The sequence below is a fragment of the Taeniopygia guttata genome, chromosome Z (assembly GCF_048771995.1).
Source record: "Taeniopygia guttata chromosome Z, bTaeGut7.mat, whole genome shotgun sequence".
In the NCBI taxonomy this organism is placed as follows: Eukaryota; Metazoa; Chordata; class Aves; order Passeriformes; family Estrildidae; genus Taeniopygia; species Taeniopygia guttata.
Window position 1 is genome coordinate 77,352,930 of NC_133063.1, and position 20,888 is coordinate 77,373,817.

Consider the following 20,888-nt stretch of genomic DNA (forward strand, 5'->3'; position numbering starts at 1 on the left):
ATTGATGGGGATAAAAAACTGTTGAAAAACAGAGAAACAAGGCAGAAAATTGTGGAGCAGAGTGAGAATTTGTTTGGAAGGAGACAAGACAGCAGTGTGGCACATGGCTACAAATCACAAATGTAGCAGGATGAGAGGAGACAGTGGGAATGTCCATTTCCATATTGTGACAAAGATTACTATTTTAATCTGACTTGATTTTGATACACAGATTTGAGAGATCTTCTTAGAAGATAAAAAACCTCAAACTATTAATTCATAGAAAGGGATTATTTCTAAGTTCCTGATTTGGGGAAGAAGAATAAGAGTTTTGAGGCATACTGATGAAATATACTAAAGAAGTTCTCCTCATCTTTTTCCCCCTAAGGCACTATTTTTGAATTCCAGGTCACTGCCTGTAGGGCCCCCAACAGACATTACGAAATAAAACACTAAATAAACATATCCCATATTAAGCAGCAACTTCACCAGTTATACTTCCTTGCTAAGTACACAGACCTTTTTTTTTCAAACACAAAAATTAGCATAATCTTGCTGAAAAGTACTCTGGAGAATGTGCAAGTTGGGAAACTATTCAGCAGGTGTTTACAGTGGGGTTTTTTAGGGTCAGGATAACATTCCTTGGGCAAGAAAATCAGTTCAGGCTTGTGCTTTGATTTCACATTGAGCTTTCCACTTACACAACACAACAATCCATATTTAAAATTCTTATAGCACACTGTGCTGCTCAGGTCTCACTATTAGCCCGCTCCCAATAAATAAAGAAAGGGGCATTTGTTCTTCTAGTTTAAAATCAGCAAAACACAAAAAAATGTTTCACACACCACACTCACAGACAGAGATAGGTGTACCTAGCTTACACACTAATACCATCAGCTCACACTGACACAGCTCTCTCAGCATCTGTACACTAGGCTGAAGGATGAACAGGAATATTTCAGATGTTTTATTCCCTGCTGTCTTTAAATTATTGCTGAATTATCCAGGACAGCGGGAAAATTGATTAAATGTTACGTTTTCTTATTTGTTACTCTACTTTTATTACACAGACTGTTTTCTGTGGTCTGATTTCTCTCTGGTGGCTTCCTCTGTTCTGGGCTCTGCTAAGATGCTACCCTGAACACACAGGAATCTCTCCCTGGTCACCAACAGCCTTAGAGAAACTGCTGCTCTTATTTCCTGCTGGAGGTAGAAAACTCATCAAAATGTCTTTCTTGTTTAACTTGTGGTGGTTAACACGCTCTCCCGCCTCACTGTTCTGAGATCCACCTCCACAGCAGTTCCATCTGTGCTGTTTAACCCCCGTCACCAGCCAAGCCCCATGCAGCCACCCTCTCGCTCTCCCACCAGTGGGACTGGGGAAAAGAATTGGAAAGGTAAAAGTCCACAGGCTGGGACAATGGCAGTTTAATAGGGAACCAAAAGGAATTAATTCCCCACTTCCCATGGCTGGGCAGGTGTTCAGCCATTCCTAGCAGAGTAGGGTCCCATCACACAGAACAGTGACTTGGGAGGACAAATGTCACCACTCTAAATGTCCCCTCTTCCTTTTCCCTCTCACTTTATACACTGATGATGCTGTCACTTGGTCTGGAACATCACCTGTCCCAGCTGGGTCTCCTGAGCATGAGGAGGAGCAAAGGCCTTCGCTCTGTTCAATTCCTGCTCAGCAATAACAAAAACATCCCTACATCATCACCCCTGAGCTCAGCCCAACTCCAAAACACAGCCCCACAACAGCCTCAGGCAAAGAAATTAACTTTCCTCCAGCGCAACACCTCAGGTGCAGTGACAGTGCAGTATTATGTATTTGAGGACCCGACTAAAAATTGAAAGTTCAGGCAGATACTGCTGATCTGCTGCAAAATACCACCAGCAGAGGTATCACCGCTGGCATGTTAAAGAATTTGGGCATCTCTACACAAGTTGCAGGCACAGTGGTGGCTGCAGAGCAGATTTTGATGGCCCAAAATGCGATTTTTTTTTTTTTTATGTCACTGCAGGCTCCTTGTGGTCACTGCCATTTTAATTTCCCTCCCTCTCCTTCTAAGTTCACATACTGACAGATATCCTGAGTCGTTTTCACTGCCTAGCAATGAAACGGATGCCACTCGGTGGGGATAAACCAGTATTGCAAGGAGTGAAAAAGACTACATCGTTTTAAATCCCGCAGCTGCCCGGACACAGAGCGCTGCTCAGGGGGAAACAAAACGATGCTGAGCTGATTTCGCCTACAGCATGCAGCTTCCTAATGTATTATGTCTCATTACCTACACACCGAGGCAAGTCGATATTCTGCTCTAGAAAAACTCTAGAAAAACAAACTCTGGCTTCTGAGACTGCACAAAAGCACGACAGGAAATAAAAATTAGATTTATTAATGAGAAGGCTAGTAAGAGATCACTTTGACTACATCAGAATCTCTTAATGTAGATGAAATGAAGATGGAAATGGACAGGAAATAGAAACGAGCCGCATGCACATGGGTCAATTATCAGGGAGCAAATGAATCACTGGATGTACCGAAAGGAAGAGACACTGAGAATAGGAACTTATTCTGTGAATATGGTACTGATAAAAGGCAAACCAATGAAAATAATAACTCACTATTCATAGCAAGCTAAAATTATTCTGGGAAAAGTTCAAGTGTTTGCTATGTTGAGTGGCATAAACCTTTTCCCCAGAATGATTCTGCAATCTGTTATTTCCTGAAATTAGCTCTTGGTAGACAAAGAACAAGTTCAAGAGCACCTGTGAATGTTGCACATCCTCAGACTGCTTTGTTTAACTTCACCATGCAGTGTGCAAAACTTGGAGCCTTTAAGAGTTCTTTTCACCAGCATGTGGAAGCTGAATGGAAAAGATAGGAACAGTTCAGGGGAAATTTAGTAGGGAAAACCAGCCAAAAATTCACAAACTAGTGAACTGAAGGGAGCCTGACAGAAAGATGGAGAGACTGTTTACAAGGGCACGTAGTGAGAGGACAAGGGGGGAATGGCTCCATACTGAAAGAGAACGGATCTAGGTAAGATATGAGGAAGAAATTCTTCCCTGTGAGGGTGGTCAGACCCTGGCACAGGGTGTTCAGTGAAGCTGTGGCTGCCCCATCCCTATGGAAGAGTCCGAGATCTGGCTGGATGGAGCTTGGAGAAACCTGGGATTGTGGAAAGTATTCCTGCCCATGAATGAGCTTTAAGGTCCCTTCCAATCCCAAACATCCTCATTACATGAATTCGCTTCAGATCCTCCGAGTCTGGTGAACAAAGAAAAAGCAAACGTATCTTTGAAAATGTTTCACTTGGGCAGCTCACGAGCAAACTAGCTTTGCTGAAAATACTGTGGGATTGGATATAGATCTTTAAGGAGGCACAGTTAGCCTCCAGTATCAAAATGAACATAAAGATGCATTAAAGATGCATTCTGCTGAGCGCTGGCAGCATCTGGTGTAGATTAATACCCTCAGTAAACGATGAATAGATGGCAGCAACCTGGGAAAGACCAAATACGGAACCGGCCGTACACGCTAGTAATGCTAAGTATTCTTGATGAGCTTCAGCAACATTCAACAGGAAAGAAAAAAAACAGAAAAAAAAAAAAAAGTATCAGGCTAAGTGCAGTGACCTGTACACGAGGTGCGTAGGGAAGCAGCACAAACGCAGGAGGCGCTCTAAGGGAGGCCACAACCGATCTCAAACTGCGCAGGGAGCAGGAATATCAGCATTTTGACCACAAAAAGGCAAACAAAAGGCAGGGCAGACACCGAGCGCAGCCGAGCCGCGGCGCTGAGGGAGGGACCGCCCGTGAGGCGCCGCGCCCGCCCCGCCCCGCGCCGACGGCGGCCGCGAGCGGCCAAGCCGCGTCAGAGCGCTCACCGTCCCGGGCGGCCGCTCCGGCTGCTCCGTGCCCGGCTATGGAGCTCTGGCAGGTGCCGCTGAGCTTCTCCCGCCTCCGCATGTTCCCTTTCTTCGACCTGGCGCATTATGTCGCCTCCGTGCTGGCGCTGAAGGAGCAGCGGGGTGAGCGGGGCGAGGCGGGGCGGGGCGGACACCCCACACCCCCATCCCCATGGCGGTGTTGCCCCGCGGGGTGCCCGGCCCGGCGGGGTGAGGATGGGATCCTGAGGGGAGCCGCCCTCCCGCCTTCCCCATGGCCGTGCCGGTGGGATTTTAGCCCGTCTGCCCCTCAGCGCTGCCTCACTGCCCGCACAAGACGCTTACCTAAACTTTTCTTGCTTTCCAGAACTTAACAGGCGCTGGGGAAATCACCCAAGAGTTTTGTTGGAGACCTTTTAGTTTTTTATTCAGTTGCTTATTTGTTTCAGTTTTGACGTCTCAGGGGTAAAAGGGCTGGGGCCCCTGGAATTTAGGTGTTTGGGTTTATTTAGAGTAGGTGTGTGTAATACAGGCCGGTATCTCTCTGCCCAGAATTGCATCTGAGAGGAGAGATAATGGGCTTTACATCCTTCACACACTCTGTTTGTGCAGCAGGCTGGGAAGGCCTTTCTGCCTTTTAGCAAACAGCTCCTAAAAAAACAGCTCCTAAAGAAACAGGACTCTCATGGGTAGGTCCTGTGCCAGTGGCTTGTCAGTGTTGTACACTGTAGACTGTAAAAAGTGAATTTAGCAAAGCTTTCCACTCCCACTAACGAGGTTTTGTATGAGAATGCATCACGGCATTCCAGTCTCTGCTCTCTTTTACGGTGTGGCTGTTAACCCCAAGCCTGTTTGTTTGTTTTTTGTTGTTTCAGTGTTTTGAATTAAGCTACTTGTGGTGTGGGTTTAGACATCTTCACAGTAACTGTGCGTCGCAGGTGATAACTGTATAGGAAACTGAGCTGGCTTTTGGGATTATAGTGTAAATTTTGGAGCTGCTGCTTGCCTCAGATTTCAAAGATTTTGTCTTTAGTGAGGGCTTGTTCTTTGGTCCCTTCCTAAGTGTTCCAAGGTGAATTTTGACTTTGGGATTATAGTGTAAATTTTGGAGCTGCTGCTTGCCTCAGATTTCAAAGATTTTGTCTTTAGTGAGAGCTTGTTCTTTGGTCCCTTCCTAAGTGTTCCAAGGTGAATTTTGACTTTGGGATTATAGTGTAAATTTTGGAGCTGCTGCTTGCCTCAGATTTCAAAGATTTTGTCTTTAGTGAGAGCTTGTTCTTTGGTCCCTTCCTAAGTGTTCCAAGGTGAATTTTGACTTTGGGATTATAGTGTAAATTTTGGAGCTGCTGCTTGCCTCAGATTTCAAAGATTTTGTCTTTAGTGAGAGCTTGTTCTTTGGTCCCTTCCTAAGTGTTCCAAGGTGAATTTTGACTTTGGGATTATAGTGTAAATTTTGGAGCTGCTGCTTGCCTCAGATTTCAAAGATTTTGTCTTTAGTGAGAGCTTGTTCTTTGGTCCCTTCCTAAGTGTTCCAAGGTGAATTTTGACTTTGGGATTATAGTGTAAATTTTGGAGCTGCTGCTTGCCTCAGATTTCAAAGATTTTGTCTTTAGTGAGAGCTTGTTCTTTGGTCCCTTCCTAAGTGTTCCAAGGTGAATTTTGACCTTCTGCTGAGGAAATGCACTTAACAGACTGTGAAGACTGGTATAAAGTGCTTATGTATGCTAGAATCTTCACCAAACTTTCTTAATGCTGCTAAAATCTTTGATGGGCTGTGGCATTGTGTAATGTGTCTGTTCCATTTAGAAAAGGACTTTCTGACATTATCATACAATACCTTTAAACTTTCCTCTGGAATGGGCGCACCTAAAGATGAGGATGGGAAACATATTTGCTCCACATCAGCATAGTTTTAGTGAGACAACACTTACAAAAAGTAAAATTGCTATCAAAAGTCTGGTCTGATCCGTGCACCTTTTTTTTTTCCTTCTCATCTTAATAGCTGATAGTTCAGAACTCCTGACTATTTTCTAATACTTGGAATTAATAACTGTAATCCAGGTGAATGCCTGCTGGCTTGTTTCTCACTTCCCAAGTGGTTTGAACTGAGCATTAAATCATAACTGAAATAGCAGTTATTATGCATACTCAATATGGATATTATTGTTGATTAATGCTGTCTAGGCTTTATGTTCTTTTTGGAAACTTACAACAGTAGCTATATTCGACAGGGAAATAACAGGATAGCCTTGAGTGCCTGGTGATGTAAGAAGTATGTGGTCAAGTTACAGCCACATTTATTTTATCCCAGATTACTGTCTCATTAAAATACCAACCCACCCCCACTGCTTAAAATCAAATTCAGTGTAGGCATTTGGATTATGGATGGGTGCACACTAACTGAGGCTTTTCCAATCCTCCTAGCCAGGCTTTCTTGCTCACTAGTGACTGGCAAACAACATCAGTGACAACCAACTTGTTGCTTTCTGTGTGTTTTAAAATAAGACTTCTTGATTAGTGCTTTTAGGATGGCTTAGGAATTGCTTGCTTGGAACTCCAGCCAGTTGTAGAACTGGCAATTTTCTTTTTTTGGGATGGAGGGACAGCAAAAGGTGTTGATGGTTGAGGATGTGTCATATTTGGTTTGTTCCTGACATTTTTCTATTATGTGTTTGAGGTGATTTGAAGAGAAATAATTTTTTCAGCCTAAGTCTTACTCCATAAATCCTTTATCTTAGCTAATGATACTGTATTGGGTTGAATGGGGTACTAGACAAAGTATGTACAAACCCTCCTGGTGTGCTCAATAGATGTGTGTGTAGTATGCATTATTGCCTATTTGGAACATGCAGAAAAGTTTAAAGTAGATATAATCCTATTGACAGAAATAGTTAGTTGGTAAGGGTTTGTTTTGTTTGTTTGTTCATGTATTTTTGTGTGGTTTAGTTTTTTTTATTTTGTGTGGGAACTTTAGGGTTTTTTTTGTTTTTTTTTTTTTTTTCTTGGATTTGTTTTTTAATGTTACTGTTGTTCAGGAACAATTCTTAAAACTATATTCAAAATTAGTCCTTGTGTTTTGAAGCCTTTCCTTTCTGAAGAATACATCTGCAGGGCTAGTGGCCTTCTGGCAGATCCACTATTGCGTGGTGGTGTGATGCCTCATTAATTTTAGAGGATGCATCAGAGGACAAATATAAATGACCACTTTGTATAAAAACATGTGACCTACTTAAAACTGAATTTGTCTTCTGAAAGGCTACACCCTAGTAATAATTTATGTAGCAATGCTAAAATGATCTTTAAATGCCTTCTGTATTGGGTATATTCCTTGTTAGAAAGCAGGTATGAATTGTTAAAAACTGGCATTTGAGCCATTTCTAGTGCTGACCAACATAAAAACCTTGACGTGTAATAGTGGTTCCAGTTTCTTGACTTTTTTACTTGTGAAATGAAGAAATTTACCTGCATAGTTGTGGAGCTTACTGGTAGAGGGCCATCTGGATGTGCCCTCAAAACTGAAAACCACTTGCTGCTAGTTGTGGGGAAAAGGAAGTTTGGAGAAGCTGGTGATTGTTGGAAGGCAGGAGAGAAGAGAGAACAGAGACCTAATTTTAAACTGACTCCAAAAGTAGTAAACACAAGCCATTAATAATTTGCATGTGTCTTAACTTGGAGCACTAGGTACTGCAGTTTGAAAAATAAACTACAAAATAGTTAAAAATAAAAGAGATGTTAGTTTTTTATTCAGGTATTCTGTAATGCATAGGAGGGTTAATTTTTATAAATTGGCTGTTACATGGGCATTTAGATTAGTGCTGCAGTATTTGATATCTATGCCAACACTAAAACTGGAACAGTCTTATTTATACATTGTATTGAGAGTGCTGTATGCTTTTTTAAATGTTTGAGCCTCTCATCTTGGGTAAAAAGCTTCTTTTCCCACAGAAATACCTGGTAAACCAAAGCTTCTACTCTCAGTTGGGAACAGATGTCAAATTTCATTTTGGGGCAGACAGTAGTGCTTTTGTGAACTTCAGCCTTTGGACTGCACAAAATTAAACTTGTTCAGGCAAACAGCTTAGAACCAGTGTAAAGGGGAAGCTTTGGCAACACTGTGCTTTTAAAATGGAAGGAAATAGTCAAAACAACTACTTGAGGATATTTCTAGCTTCGGTAAAATGTTTTTTTCCTCTGAAAGTGGTTAATACTTCCCAATACCTCCAGTATAATCTTTTAATATTAAGTACTCTTTTCGGCATAGTTAATTTGCATTTTAAAATGCTAGTTCATTTTGAAGATGATGAAACAAACCAAACTGTCAACCTTTTAATAATGAGGGAAATTTGCATTTATTATTATAGTTCAAGGTAACCTTTTTTCCTCTCTTCAAGAGTGCAGGTGAAAACGATTTGATAATTATCTTGGATGCAGTTTTCATTTTGGCCAGCAATCACAGCAGGATATGATGAGAAAAGAAGGGAAAACAGTTACCTTGAATTCTTGGAACACTCAGAAGCAGAAATGGAATTCCTAGAATAACCCTCCAAATGTCAGCAATCCTGTTTAGATTAGCCACTTAGGTGTTTTTAATACAAATTTGAAAGCAAGTGTGTCCCTGTGTCAGGCTGTTAACAAGACCTCATTGCCATGCTCTGAAAGCTTTTTCCTCTTGGTACACAGATATAACAAACTAATGCACAAAATATATTCAGAGAACACTTTGTCAGCCTCTCACTTCTGTTTAGGAGTGTAAGTTAAAGTCACCGTACCCTGAGGTTTGTATTTCTGGAAAATTTTCCTGTGAGAGCTTGCCAGTTGCTGGAGGATTTTTCATTACCCAAAGGAACTAAATTGAAAAATACTGACCTTTAAAACATGATGTTATCCTCCAGTTTTCATTTCTGTTTATGCTATTTTTTTTTCCACAGGAGTTGTGGAAGTGTCTGTCCGAAGTCCATTGGCCTGTTGGTTTAGTGCAATGCTTTATTGCTTTGGGGGTTCAGTTTTGTCTTCGTTGATGCTTGGTGAGCCTCCAGTAGCATTTCTGGCAAAGACCATAAATATTCTCCTGGCATCCTCAGTCTGGTAAGCAGCCACAGTTGGGTAAGATGAGGTGGCTCTATGGAAGCTGTGTGCTGTGAACTGATACTATACCATAAAGGTTCTGTGTAAATCAGAATTTTTACTTAAAAGTGTTGTGGATTTGGATGCTGTCTTTTCATCCGTAGCATCACAGCAGCTATGATCCTGTTCTCTGGGAGTGGAGAGCAACTCTTACAGCATGTTGTGTAACAAAATGCTCTGTTGCTAGATTAGACTTATCTTAGGTTTTTTAGTATTCCTGGTCAAACAGCTGCAAACATTACTTTTTCATAAAATTATTCAGTTGCTGATTTACTGAACATAGGTATGTCATAAATGCAGTCAAATTTTTAAAAATTAGTTATTGAAGACCAGAATCTGGCTGATACAAAAGTTTTGGATATTCCTGTAACTGAGTTTCCAAGACACATTTTTCCTCCAGTTCCTACTACCAGACACATTTTTTTCCTGTATTTCATTCCTTCTCAAATGGGTGGGTGTTGTGGTGGAAGACAGTAGCTAGCTGAATTGTAGACAATTTGGCCTGCTTTGGAGTTAAAACAAAAATAATTATGGAGTTATTTTCATATAAATGTGGCCTTCCAGTGGAGTTTGTTTGTTCCAGAAAATGATCATTGAAGAAAACTTTGAATTTAACAAAAATTATGAGCAGCAGTGGGGTTTTCAATTTAGAAATGTCAATCACTATATTTAGATATTCTGGCCTGCTTAAAATCCTTTAGTTCCACTTGCTCCATAAGTTTTACAATTGAAAATTCATTAAAATGAAAGCAAGTGTTTCTATCTGTCTGGGTCTATGTACTAGTTTTACGGTCTTTGTGTTGCAATAGAAGATGACATATTTATTTTGGTGAAATTAATAATATGTATTATTAGTGAATTATTAACAGATCTTTCAGAACCTGCCTGTGGTTTTGTTAGTCTGATGTGGGCAGACTGATTGCTTGTTTCATCAAGTGACATGAGCTAGGAGTACACCTGAAGAGAACAAGATTTCTGTTTCACTCACTGTGGTCAAATGTGATTTGCTATGCACATATTAAACGAGGTTTTAGTGAGAAGCTGTGAATGTTACAAAATATTTTAAGCTTCCAGCTTTACAAAGTTTCCTCTTCCTGAGCGTAATGACCTTAATTCCTGGTCCCAGATCATGCAAAAATAAATTCCCCAAGCCACACTTGGAGCTGGAAAGTGAGTGGAGTCATGCTGGGCTTGAGGAATGCTCCTAAATAGTCTGTAGGACAGCGGCATCTACTGTCAGCAGAGATTGCAGGCAGAGTGGGCCTTCGGTGCCTGTCACCAGTGCCTCAGGGTCCTAAACCTGCATTCTGCAGATCTCAATTAATTCTGGTATGTGTTGTCTGCTAAGTGGCTTAAATGGCTTTTTGTAGTAGCCTGTAAAATACATCCTCTCTCTATGTCTTTGGCTTCATATCAGCTGAAGCTGGGTTGCATACAGAAGCATCTGACTTAACAATAAGAGATAAAGGGAAGGGCCTCAAAAATTCTTGGTAGGCAGGATTGAGGTGAAAAACCTTGAAGCAAGGGACAGTGTCTTCTTTTTTTTTTTTTTTTAAGAAAACAAAATGGATCCTTCTTTTTAAACACTTTCTCTGCTCTTATGCAATTACTACTCTTACTCCTATGCTGAAATAATCTACTTAAGATAACTTAATCAAGATGCTTAATCTTGATTGGGTTTTTGTGAATGTCTCAGTAAGAACTGAATTTTATTTATTATTGAAGACATAAAATAAACCACTACATAATCTAATCTTTTAAAATTTACTGTCACTTAGGATTTAACTGTTAGCCATCTTTACTTGGTTTTAAAAGTGAGTTGATCAAAGATATTTTGTGTAGCGTTCTTTCAATTCTTTGAATAAAGAAATGTGCTTGTAATTGGCAAACTGGAAAAGCTAGAATTGGTGAGTACTAAGATGTTAAATCTGTTTAAAAACAGCCATGCATTTCAGCTAGTATGACATTAACTAGTGAAGGCATTCTTGCTGAAGTTATATAATTCCAGGTACCTACAGTCTGGAAGCACAGACTCAACATTTAATTTACCACCCTGTTGTAATCCTATTTAAAAAAAATCCCAAACAAAAAACCTAAACAAAACACCCCTCCTACACCGAACCAAAAAAAAATAACTCACAAGAGAAACTCAAACCACACAAAGTCAATCAGATACCACTTTAATGACTTGAATTGTAAAAATGTGATATATAAAGTGTAGAAGAATTGAAAAAATGTAAAGCTGTTTCACATGGACTTCAATGGATTCTTCTCTGGGACAATGAGGCAGTAGTGTTTGGTTTTGGTGCAAAAGCTCAGGTGTGCTCAGAAGCTTTTCAAATTTGTTCCGAAATGTGTGCCATGAGGCTTTGAGTTGTCAGTAGTATATCAGGCATTGCTAAACATATTCCAAAAATATCTTTAAAGATTATGAAAAGATAATTCCTTAGCAAATTGTGGCTAATATTTTTTTTCTGATGATTTTCAGGTATCTAGTGTTTTACTGCCCAGAAGACATATTCTGCCGCTGCTTTTCCTTTGTGCCTCTTCGTCTTCTGGTGGCAGGAATGAAAGAAGTGACAAGGACTTGGAAAATCACAGATGGCATTGCACATGCAGACACTGTCTACAAAGATGCCTGTCTTATCATGGTGGCTGTTGGCTGGGCCAGAGGTAACATGCACAGCATCTTGTTCTGAGGGTTTGGGGGTTTTTGGGGTGGTGTTTGAATGTCCAGCCCCTCAGCAGAACTGTAGCACCATCCTTGCTGTGCTGGGCACGGTAGTCCTGATGCAGTCTGATGTCCCCTGAAGGAAAAAGCCTGTGCTGCGGATTTTCTGCCTGAATTAAGGGTGACATTGAAGGACTTTGAGAGGAGTTCCCTTCAGAAGATTTTACGAGAGCCTGCAGGAGGGACAGTCGATGACAATAAAGAAGTAAATCTTCTGTGTAGCAGTTGCTGAACTTTCCAACAGCATTATTGCCTCAGAGCTGTGTCCTTGCATGAGGCTGAAGAAGAGAACTGGGTCTCTGAGGTTTTTGGGTTGTAACCATTACTTGGTTTTAAACATGGGGATGACCCCTGTTGCCTGCCTGCCATTTGGAATTCTGGAAGCCACCTTCCTGACAGCTCTATTTGCACCCACACCATCAGGGTCACTTCAGAAAGTAGTTGTGCAGATCTTGTTTCTGCTGGATTCTGTGCCGCTGTGGAAAGCAACATGTGTGAATGTGATGATTGCATCAGTTCAGATGCTGTCACTTACAGGCAGACCTGAGCTGCTTGCTGAATGTCTCAACCTCTGAGGTTTCATGGCTGCATGAAAGGCTGGATTAAGTCTTTTTAAGTCTGGGCTTTGGTGCCACATTTCGCACCCGGTGTCATGAGTTTTTCTGTGAGCAATGGCATAGTAGTGGTAGCAGTCAGTGGAAACTTGCCATAAATCTCTTCCATTTCAGGTGCTGGTGGTGGCTTAATTTCTAACTTTGAGCAGCTGGTGAGAGGAGTGTGGAAACCTGAAACCAATGAGCTCCTGCAGATGTCTTAGTAAGTTTTTTTTAAAAACTGCAATAAGTTAGCTGCTGTTTTGCTGGCTCCTTGTGTGGATGCTTACTTTCAGTGGTTGACACAAAAAAAAAAAAAAAATTAGGACATACTTGTACTCTGTTTTAGTCTATATCCTTTGACAGATGGGACAATGCATTTGGAGACTTCTAGAAGATGTTTTAATCATTTAATGTTCACAGCCTAAGAGCTGCAAATGGGAAGTCAACAAAACTTGTCAGAAAGTAGTAAAGACCTAGAAGACAGTTGCTGGAAAGCTGTATTGGCTCAGTTTGTCATACAGAGACATGGTCTTCTATCCAAAATGAAAGTACAGTGGTACTAGAAATACACAAGTGAATTTTGGTGTATGTTCTGAGCATCACTAAGATGGCTTCCTTTGAACATTGTCACTCTTACTTTTGCTGCCAGTGCTATTTTCCTCCAAAGACATCAATTATTTGAGAAGGTACAAATTGGTTATTCAGTATGGCAGAAATGACCTGCAAGATGGGAAAAGTTACTTCTCTTGCAGAAGCAAAGAATGAGGAATATTACATGCCTCCTGGTTTTCTCTGTAAAATGAGAATTGAAACAGGCTGGAAAGCCACAAGCTATTATTGTAAGTCAAGATAAGGTCACTGTGATAATTTCCTAAAATTCTTTTGATCTTTCCCAGGTTACAGTCAGGTCTTTAAAAATAATAATTTTTTTTTTTTTAAAAGCTATCTTGCTTTTCAGCAGCCACTCCTAGACACAGAATAACAGGAGAGACATTTGTAGCCTTCTCTTTGGCAATATTTCAACTTTTTGTGGATTGTGTTAGTTGTTGGCTTTTTCTGAAGTTCTAATTATTTAGAATTTCTCTTGTCAGTGCCTAAATGGCAGTCTTGAAAGTAAACTTCCAGAAAAAAGGTGACTGTCAAAAATAGCACTGTAGACACAAATAAAACTGTCTTTACAGTTGCAACACCAGAACAATGCTTACTGATTGGCATTACTTGCATATATTCTCCTTCTCCACTGTGGGTATGGCTCAAAGTAACTCAAAAAAGATTTAAAAAGTTTTATTTATGTATAAGTCTTAAGAGCATTAAATTGAACTAAGTAACAGAGTTAAAAGCATCAAACATCTTGCAAATTTATGAGATGCCTGTGTACATGGGGCTGTTTTATTGGCTTCTTGAGCAGGAATTTGATGTAGTTTTTTGGCTACTGAAAACACAGTAAAGAGTAGATCCACCACAGATGCTCTGTGATAAGAGGAATGTCACCTGTAAAAGTCACATGCAGATTAAGAAATGCACAGAATTCTGGATAACTGACCAAAGATCTCTTGCTTTCTGGCTGCATACCTAGGAAGGGATTTTGTACCACAACAAAGATTGCTGTAAACTGGAAATAGGTTGGAAATCTTTGCACGTCTCAGGTCAGCACAGTTGTGTTGGCAAGACCTGGTAATACAGGCCTAGCTCCAGTCAGGTCTTTAGCTGATACAGCCCCAGAACTGCTGGAGTGTTACAGTGGACCAAGACTTGGACTGTGTTACTCTTCAACACCTTAAGCAACTCCTTGGAGTAACTAACTCCTGGAGTATAGTATAGGAACCTGTTTTTATGTCTAGTCCAAGTAGTGTGAGCTCTGTAATTTAACTCTTCAATAAGATGTATTGGGAGAGGAAGAAGAGAATCAAGCTGACATATAAAGTCTGAATAGAAGCATTGATTTGAGGAGTATTTCTCAAATAGGAGTTAGCTGGGTGTGTGAAGTAGTGCTGAACTTGATGATTTATGGACAGAAAGCATAGTAATAGTGTATAAAGTGAAAATCTTAATGTAGTTATAGCTAGATTTTAGATCTTACCACTGTTACCACATGTTTTCAATAGTTCTGTTCAGAAATAATTATTTTGCACACTAAGAACATGTATTGCTTTCCAGGCAGCTTTCACTGTAGAGCAGAGAAGAGAAATTAACATTCTTTGTTTGATTTCTAGCCCTGTGAAGGTAACTTTAATAGGAGCAGTTCTTTTCACCCTGCAACGCAGACAGTATTTGCCAATAGCAAAACACAACCTTGTGTTTTTATACACCATCTTCCTTGTTGTCTTCAAGGTAAGAATTTGAAAGTTGCTAGTGACCAAATAACAGAAAATATTTTATTTCGTTGTTAAAATGCATGCTGCTTGATGGGAAGGCCAGCTTCTGCTGAAGTCGTGTTTGGAGTTCTATAAAAGAGCAGAATGGAAGACCTGTTGTGCTACTGATTCTGTTCAATGTATGCAGGGAGGAAAAGAAAAAGAAAATTAGTAATTTTGGCACTCGGTATTTGATATTCCAGGCTTATATGTCTGTAATCTCAAAAAAATCTAATTCTTGTTGAAAGAAACTCTCCTATTCTCGGTCTTTTGTGTGTACCTATGCAGTCGCCAGTGGGTCTGTAAAACAAACCAGCTGGATTCTCATTTGATTTAAAACATTCACAAAATCAGTGTTTGGATGGGAAGGGAAGGCATACCAAAAATACCTTGAAAAGCTGTAACTATTTTGTAATAAAATAGACACTACTTCTCTGTTGAAGTCTTCAGTCCCTCCAGTCTTGTTCATTTCCAGGATGATGCCTTTCTTCTGGATTACTAGTTTATAAGAAAACTCTTATATAGTCTATAGAAACTCTGAAATCTCTGTTAGCAGATATCAGGCAATTTTAAGAGCTTCAGAACTGATGTTGAACAGACCAGAGAATGTGTGGAAGTGTGGTTGCCAACCTCCTTTCTGTGAAGGAGCTGACAAGTTTAATTCTGCAGAAGTTACTTTAGGGAGCCAAAGCTTGAAGCTTATGTCTTTGATTTTCCATCTGAAATGATAAAGGCATTGTTGAACTGTGGATGCTGGGAATGAAGAAGGAAAGGAATGCTGTTCTGGAAGTGAGAAGTTGCAGGTGTCCACAGAAGTTGGCTGTGCAGCTGTGCTGTAGTAACTAAATCCTTACTCTGGTGTTTGTACTGACAGTCAGGAACTCAACCACCCACCTAACTAACAAACTAATAAAGCAACAGTGTATCTGGTATAGTGATTTAATAACCTCTCTTAGAAGCTTGTCATGTCTCTGAAAGCTTTAGAAACTGTTGCAATATAAACTTCTCTGGAACCCGAATCTGGGTTTTTCAATCCTGATTCCAAGTTACGTGTCCTAAGTGTTGCCCACCTAAATCTCTAAACTTTATGGAATGAATATGGCTATCTGGGATTCTAATTAAAGTCTGGTTATGGATCTATACATTCAAAATGCAATTACACGTTCAATTTTTCCAATTTAAGTGGAAGGAAGCTACTCTGTTTAGTTTTTCAGTTTGAACAAGGCACAAAACTTACACATAAAAGTTGGTCTTCACCTTAAATGTATGGCATTAAATGTGATTTACTCTCAGGATGATTAATCTTACAGAGAGTTTTTTATGCACATTGTTTGTGTATAGCTCATAGAAACATAGAGTCATGCAATGTTAAGGGCTGGAAGGGGCCTCAGAGATCATCCAGTTTCATTCCCCTACCATGGGCAGAGACATTTTCTACTAGGCCAGGCTTTTTAAGGCTTTATCCAACCTGGTCTTGGACATTACCATGGTTGGGGTATCAGCAACATCTCAGGGCTACCTGTATCTCACCACTCTCACAGTAAAGAATTTCTTCCTAGGATCCAGCTTAAATTTCTCCTCTTTCAATCTGTACCCATTCCCCTTTGTCCTATTGCTACAGTTCCTGAGGAAAAATCCCTCTCTGGCCTCCCTGTAGCTGTGTGAAGAGTGTTGGTCAGAAGAAAAGCATTTTTTGACCAATTTCAGCTAAAACAAGCGGACTTGTGTTAGTGATGGCACAGCCTCATCCTTGTGTAGAAAGTTAAAAATGCCATACACCCCTTCAACGTTGAGCTTGCTTACCTGTGAAGCCGTCACAACTTTTATTGTAACTTGATCCTTGTTCTTTGTAGGTCAAAATGATATTGACAAGATGTTCAACTTCCCCACTTGCTCCCTTCGAGGCTGCAGTGGGCCAAATGTTTTTTGGCTCACAAAAGACACCTTCCAAAGTGAAGGGTGAAAGTACCACATCTTCCAACGGCTCTTCAGTCTGTGACCAGCCTTCTGAACAGCACCATGAGGGTGCTAAGAAAAAACAAGCAAAGAAAACAGAATAAATGACTTGAAATCCTTGTGGTGGTCATGAAGATGTGTGTCTTCCAGGTTAGGCTGGCTGAGAAGTTTCTCTAAGGAAATGAGAACAGGGCTGTTCTCATTTTTGGAATGTGTTACGTGAGCTATGTGTAAATGCACGCGTTGGGTTTGTGAGTTAAGACTATGAACTTCTATAGTGGTTAAAAGTTTACTAATTTTTGTACTTATGATAACTTCAAATGCTTATATGTTAAAAAGATAGTTTCAAAAACGTGACAATCATATTTTTTTCCTACTGTATCACTTGTTTCACATCTTCCTATCCCCCAGTTCTTATGTGTCATTTTGATAACACTGATTTCTACTGTCGGGTGTTCACTTTAGCACATCCCAAATAAGAAAGTCATTAAATAAGGCTTAATCATATTGCACTGTATAAAATCATACAAATGTGTAGATTTAAATGCCTTTAACTAGAAAAGTAACTGAATTATTGTTGTAATTCACATTGCATTGGTCTAGATTTTCTTAATTTCTTAGAGTAAATATTTTAAAATATTTTTAATGTTTTAAAATGAAAGTACATTATCTGGCACTTTAAAAAAAATCTTTACAGTTAGCAAGCAGAAACACATCAATATCTTTGTTGTTGGCTTCCTTGGACTCTTATTTGCAAGCATTTGAGATGTAGGTGTTTTTTGCCACATTAGTGTTTTATAAGTGGTTTGTAGTTATCTTCACTTGGGTCTAGACATTCTTTTTTTTCCAAGCATATGCTCTTATTTCTTTTCAAAGACAAACTTCATTAGGAAGAATACTGGATAGTACATTTACCTTGTTTAGTCAGCACCCTGAGCTGCAAGACAGGGATGGGGTAGAATGTTGCCCTCATAATCCATGAAGGAATGGTTAGTGAGCTGCTAGAAAACCTGGACACTCCCAAGTGGTGGGATGGGATCCACTCAGGGGGGCTGAGGGAGCTGGCAGAGAGCTCGCTGAGCCACTTCCAATCGTTTACCAGCAGTCCAGGCAAGCTGGGGAGGTCACAGCTAACTGGAGGTTGCCAAATGTGACATGCATCTACAGGAATGGTCAGAAAGAGGATCCAGGGAATTACAGGCGTGTCCCCTGCCCCAGTGCCAGGAGGCCATGGAGCACAGGTCACCTGGAGTGCCATCAGGACAGGAAGAGGACAGCCAGGGCATCAGGCCCAGCCAGCCTGGCTTTAGGAGAGGCAGGTCCTGCCTGCCCAACCTGTGACAAGGTGACCTGCTCAGGGCTGAGGGAAAGGCTGTGGATGTGTCTGCCCGGACTTCACAGAGCCTTTGGCACCTTCTGCCACAGCATCTCCTGGAGAAAGCGGCTGCTCGTGGCAGGGCCCCGAGTCTGGGGCAGAACTGGCCGAGGGCAGGGCCGGGAGCGGTGGCACATGGAGGGACATCCAGCGGGGCTGGCACCAGCGGGGCTCCCCTGGGATCGGTGCTGGGGCCAGGCCTGTCCAACACCCCCAGCACAGGTGTGGGTCAGAGCATCGAGGGCCCCTCAGTCAGTCCCTGGCAGCACCGGGCTGGGGGAAAAGGGGCTGGAAAAGGGGCTGGGGGTGCTGTGACAGCAGCTGGACACGAGCCCAGGGTGCCCAGCCGTGGGGTGGCAGCAGGGCAGGGCTGTCCCTGTGCTGGCCCTGCTGAGGCCACACCTCAGATCCTGGGCACAGCTCTGGGCCCCTCACAGCTTGAGAGACCAACAAGTCCAGAGAAGGGAACAGAGCTGGGAAGGGAATGGAGCCCCAGGAGAGGCTGAGGGAGCTGGGAAGGGGCTCAGCCTGGGGAAGGGAATGGAGCCCCAGGAGAGGCTGAGGGAGCTGGGAAGGGGCTCAGCCTGGAGAAAAGGAGGTTCAGGGGGACCCTGTGGCTCTGCACAGCTCCTGACAGGAAGGGACAGCCGTGAGGGTCGGGCTGTGCTCCAGGGAACAGGGACAGGAGGAGAGGGAACGGCCTCAGGCTGTAGCAGAGGAGGGTTAATTTGGATATTAGGAAGTTTTTTTTCACAGAAATGGTGGAAAGCATTGGAACAAGCTGTCCAGGAAGGTGATGGAGTAAATATCTGTGCAGGGTTTAAAAGGGTGTATATATATTGCACATGGGGATATGGTTTAGTGTTGGCTTTAGCCATGCTGGGTTAAAGCTTGACTTGATCTTAAAGGTCTCTTCCAACCTAAACCACTCTTTAATGTCAGAAGCACTGAAAGTTTTTATTAGCATCTGTTGAAATCTTGCTGCTTTTTGCTTGTTGCATCTTTTTTTACTCAAGATGTGAAGCCTTCTAAGTGGCATACACTTCATAACTGAGAACCTTGGCATTTTAGAGATGTTACAATACATAAGAATAGAATCTTTTCAGGGGAATCTTTTCATTGATGTGCCAATTTTTAGAATAAACTATTTTTACAAAATTAGACTATTTTCTTCAGAGAGCACTGCTTTGAAGAGCATTGTTCAGCAAAGAGGGGTTAGGTTAATCTTTGTGCAGGATGCCAAAAGGAATGTGAAGGGAGATCTGATTTGAAAAGACAAAGTTCTAGTTGCAGGTACATCTCTAAATTTAGAAAAGCTGTCACCAATGCTGTACTTAGAGAAAAGAAAAATAAAAGTACCAAAGAAATTTCTTGCGCCTGAGTAGTCATATTTCCATGGTGATGACCAAAACCATTGAACTCAGTTTGAAATCCAACTTCATTCCAAATGTGCTGTACCTTGAAAGCTCAAATTACTATTTAACACCTAAGAATAAAAACAAAGTACCCCAAACTTTTTGGACAAACTAGCAGTCATATTTCTTACATATTACACTGAAACTTAGTGTTCAGTTACAAATGCTTGGAGTATTCACTTGCTGTCTCATTTTTTTGTAGCTTGATGTCATGGATTAACTTGAAGCTGCCAATTGACTAGTTAACAATCAGCTAGTTATCAAGCAACACCAGCACATGCTACCTGTCCATGGTTTTTTAAAGTTTTGGACCTTTTTCTGAATAGGTGTAATTGTGTATTCTAGATCACATGAACCATACAGAATGGGATTGTGGCATGGAACTGTGTTACACATGTGTGAAATTCTGCCTGAAAACTGGCTATTCCTAGCCCAAGTCAATGTGAAAATATGCTAAGACTAAGTCTTTAACAAGTTTACAATTAGAGGGAAAAATGTATTGCTTTGTATTTGTTTTCAGAGTTAAAGACAACAATATTAAAAATTTTAAAAAATATTTTCTTGTCTGAAGACCTTAGAAATAATACAGAACACACAAAAAATTGTTGTGAGGCAAAACAGAAGTTATGCTGACAGAAATTCTGTTTTAAGCACCATGAAAACAATACTTTGTGTTTAAAGGTATCACATGTTGCTGAAGGATGTGTGCTCGAAAAAGCTACATACAAATGTTTTGAGAGCTACATTTTATGGATAACTAGTTGCTCAGGGTTTAATCTGAATTCTGTAGGCGACATTAATACAGTGTGTCCAGGATGCCTTAAATAAACAATTCCCAGCTTTCATGCTGTTAGTTTTCTATGCCTGGTAAACTTCTCTGTGTGAGAATTTTGTTAACTTCTTATAACTGTTCTGGTAAGGCATGTCAGATTCAGCACAGCTGCACACATGAGCTACTTGCCTGAATCTAATTTTGTCATTAACCTGGTAAAATTAGAAGCTGCTACCTTGTGCCAATATAAACGAAGTAGTTCAGAAATTGCTTTATCAGCTCAAGTCTTGGGCTAGAAGGGCGTATTCCTGGTTAAACCAATTGCTGTTCTGAGTAATTTCTACTAATACATCCAGCTTCTGTAGAAAGGAATATCTTAAAATTTGCTTCAGGAAAAGAACTGATGTTTCTTTAGACAATAAATGCTATTTGCTTTCCTCTTCTGTTTTTTCTCCATTTCATTTTATTGGAAAAAAGTGGAGATGGGAAGGTGTCACACAAGTAGTACCTCATCTAAAACGTGATTCTTCAGTGTATTGTTAGGCAAGACACAGTTGTTCAAGAATTCCAAACATCTGTCTTCTGTAGAATCTGAATCTGCTCAGCATAAGGGGAATGCTGAAATCTAACATCATCCAACAGTCTAGACAGTGAATGCAAGATTTACTCAGAGTGAATACTCTTAATTTATAA

General features: G+C 40.8%; 1 protein-coding gene and 1 long non-coding RNA gene across 4 annotated transcripts in view; one reads left to right on the forward strand and one right to left on the reverse strand.

Moving 5' to 3' along the window:
- LOC115491012 (uncharacterized) overlaps positions 1 to 3,810 on the reverse strand; it is a 23,424-nt gene extending 19,614 nt beyond the window's left edge. The window contains exon 1 of one of the 2 annotated variants that reach the window (XR_012052806.1): positions 3,622 to 3,810. This is a non-coding gene — a long non-coding RNA (uncharacterized lncRNA). The remainder of the gene's footprint in view (positions 1 to 3,621) is intronic. The other variant, XR_012052805.1, reaches the window with a different exon arrangement.
- Positions 1 to 20,638, forward strand: part of TMEM38B (transmembrane protein 38B) — a 20,988-nt gene extending 350 nt beyond the window's left edge. Inside the window, exons 1-6 of one of the 2 annotated variants that reach the window (XM_002188115.7) lie at positions 3,809 to 4,016; positions 8,801 to 8,957; positions 11,485 to 11,669; positions 12,456 to 12,543; positions 14,537 to 14,654; positions 16,531 to 20,638. In XM_002188115.7, the coding sequence (XP_002188151.2) occupies positions 3,911 to 4,016; positions 8,801 to 8,957; positions 11,485 to 11,669; positions 12,456 to 12,543; positions 14,537 to 14,654; positions 16,531 to 16,737 (861 nt within the window). In that variant the 5' untranslated portion in view covers positions 3,809 to 3,910 and the 3' untranslated portion in view covers positions 16,738 to 20,638. Of the gene's footprint in view, positions 1 to 3,808; positions 4,017 to 8,800; positions 8,958 to 11,484; positions 11,670 to 12,455; positions 12,544 to 14,536; positions 14,655 to 16,530 lie in introns of those variants that run through there. The other variant, XM_072921862.1, reaches the window with a different exon arrangement.
- Positions 20,639 to 20,888: the final 250 nt, after the last annotated feature.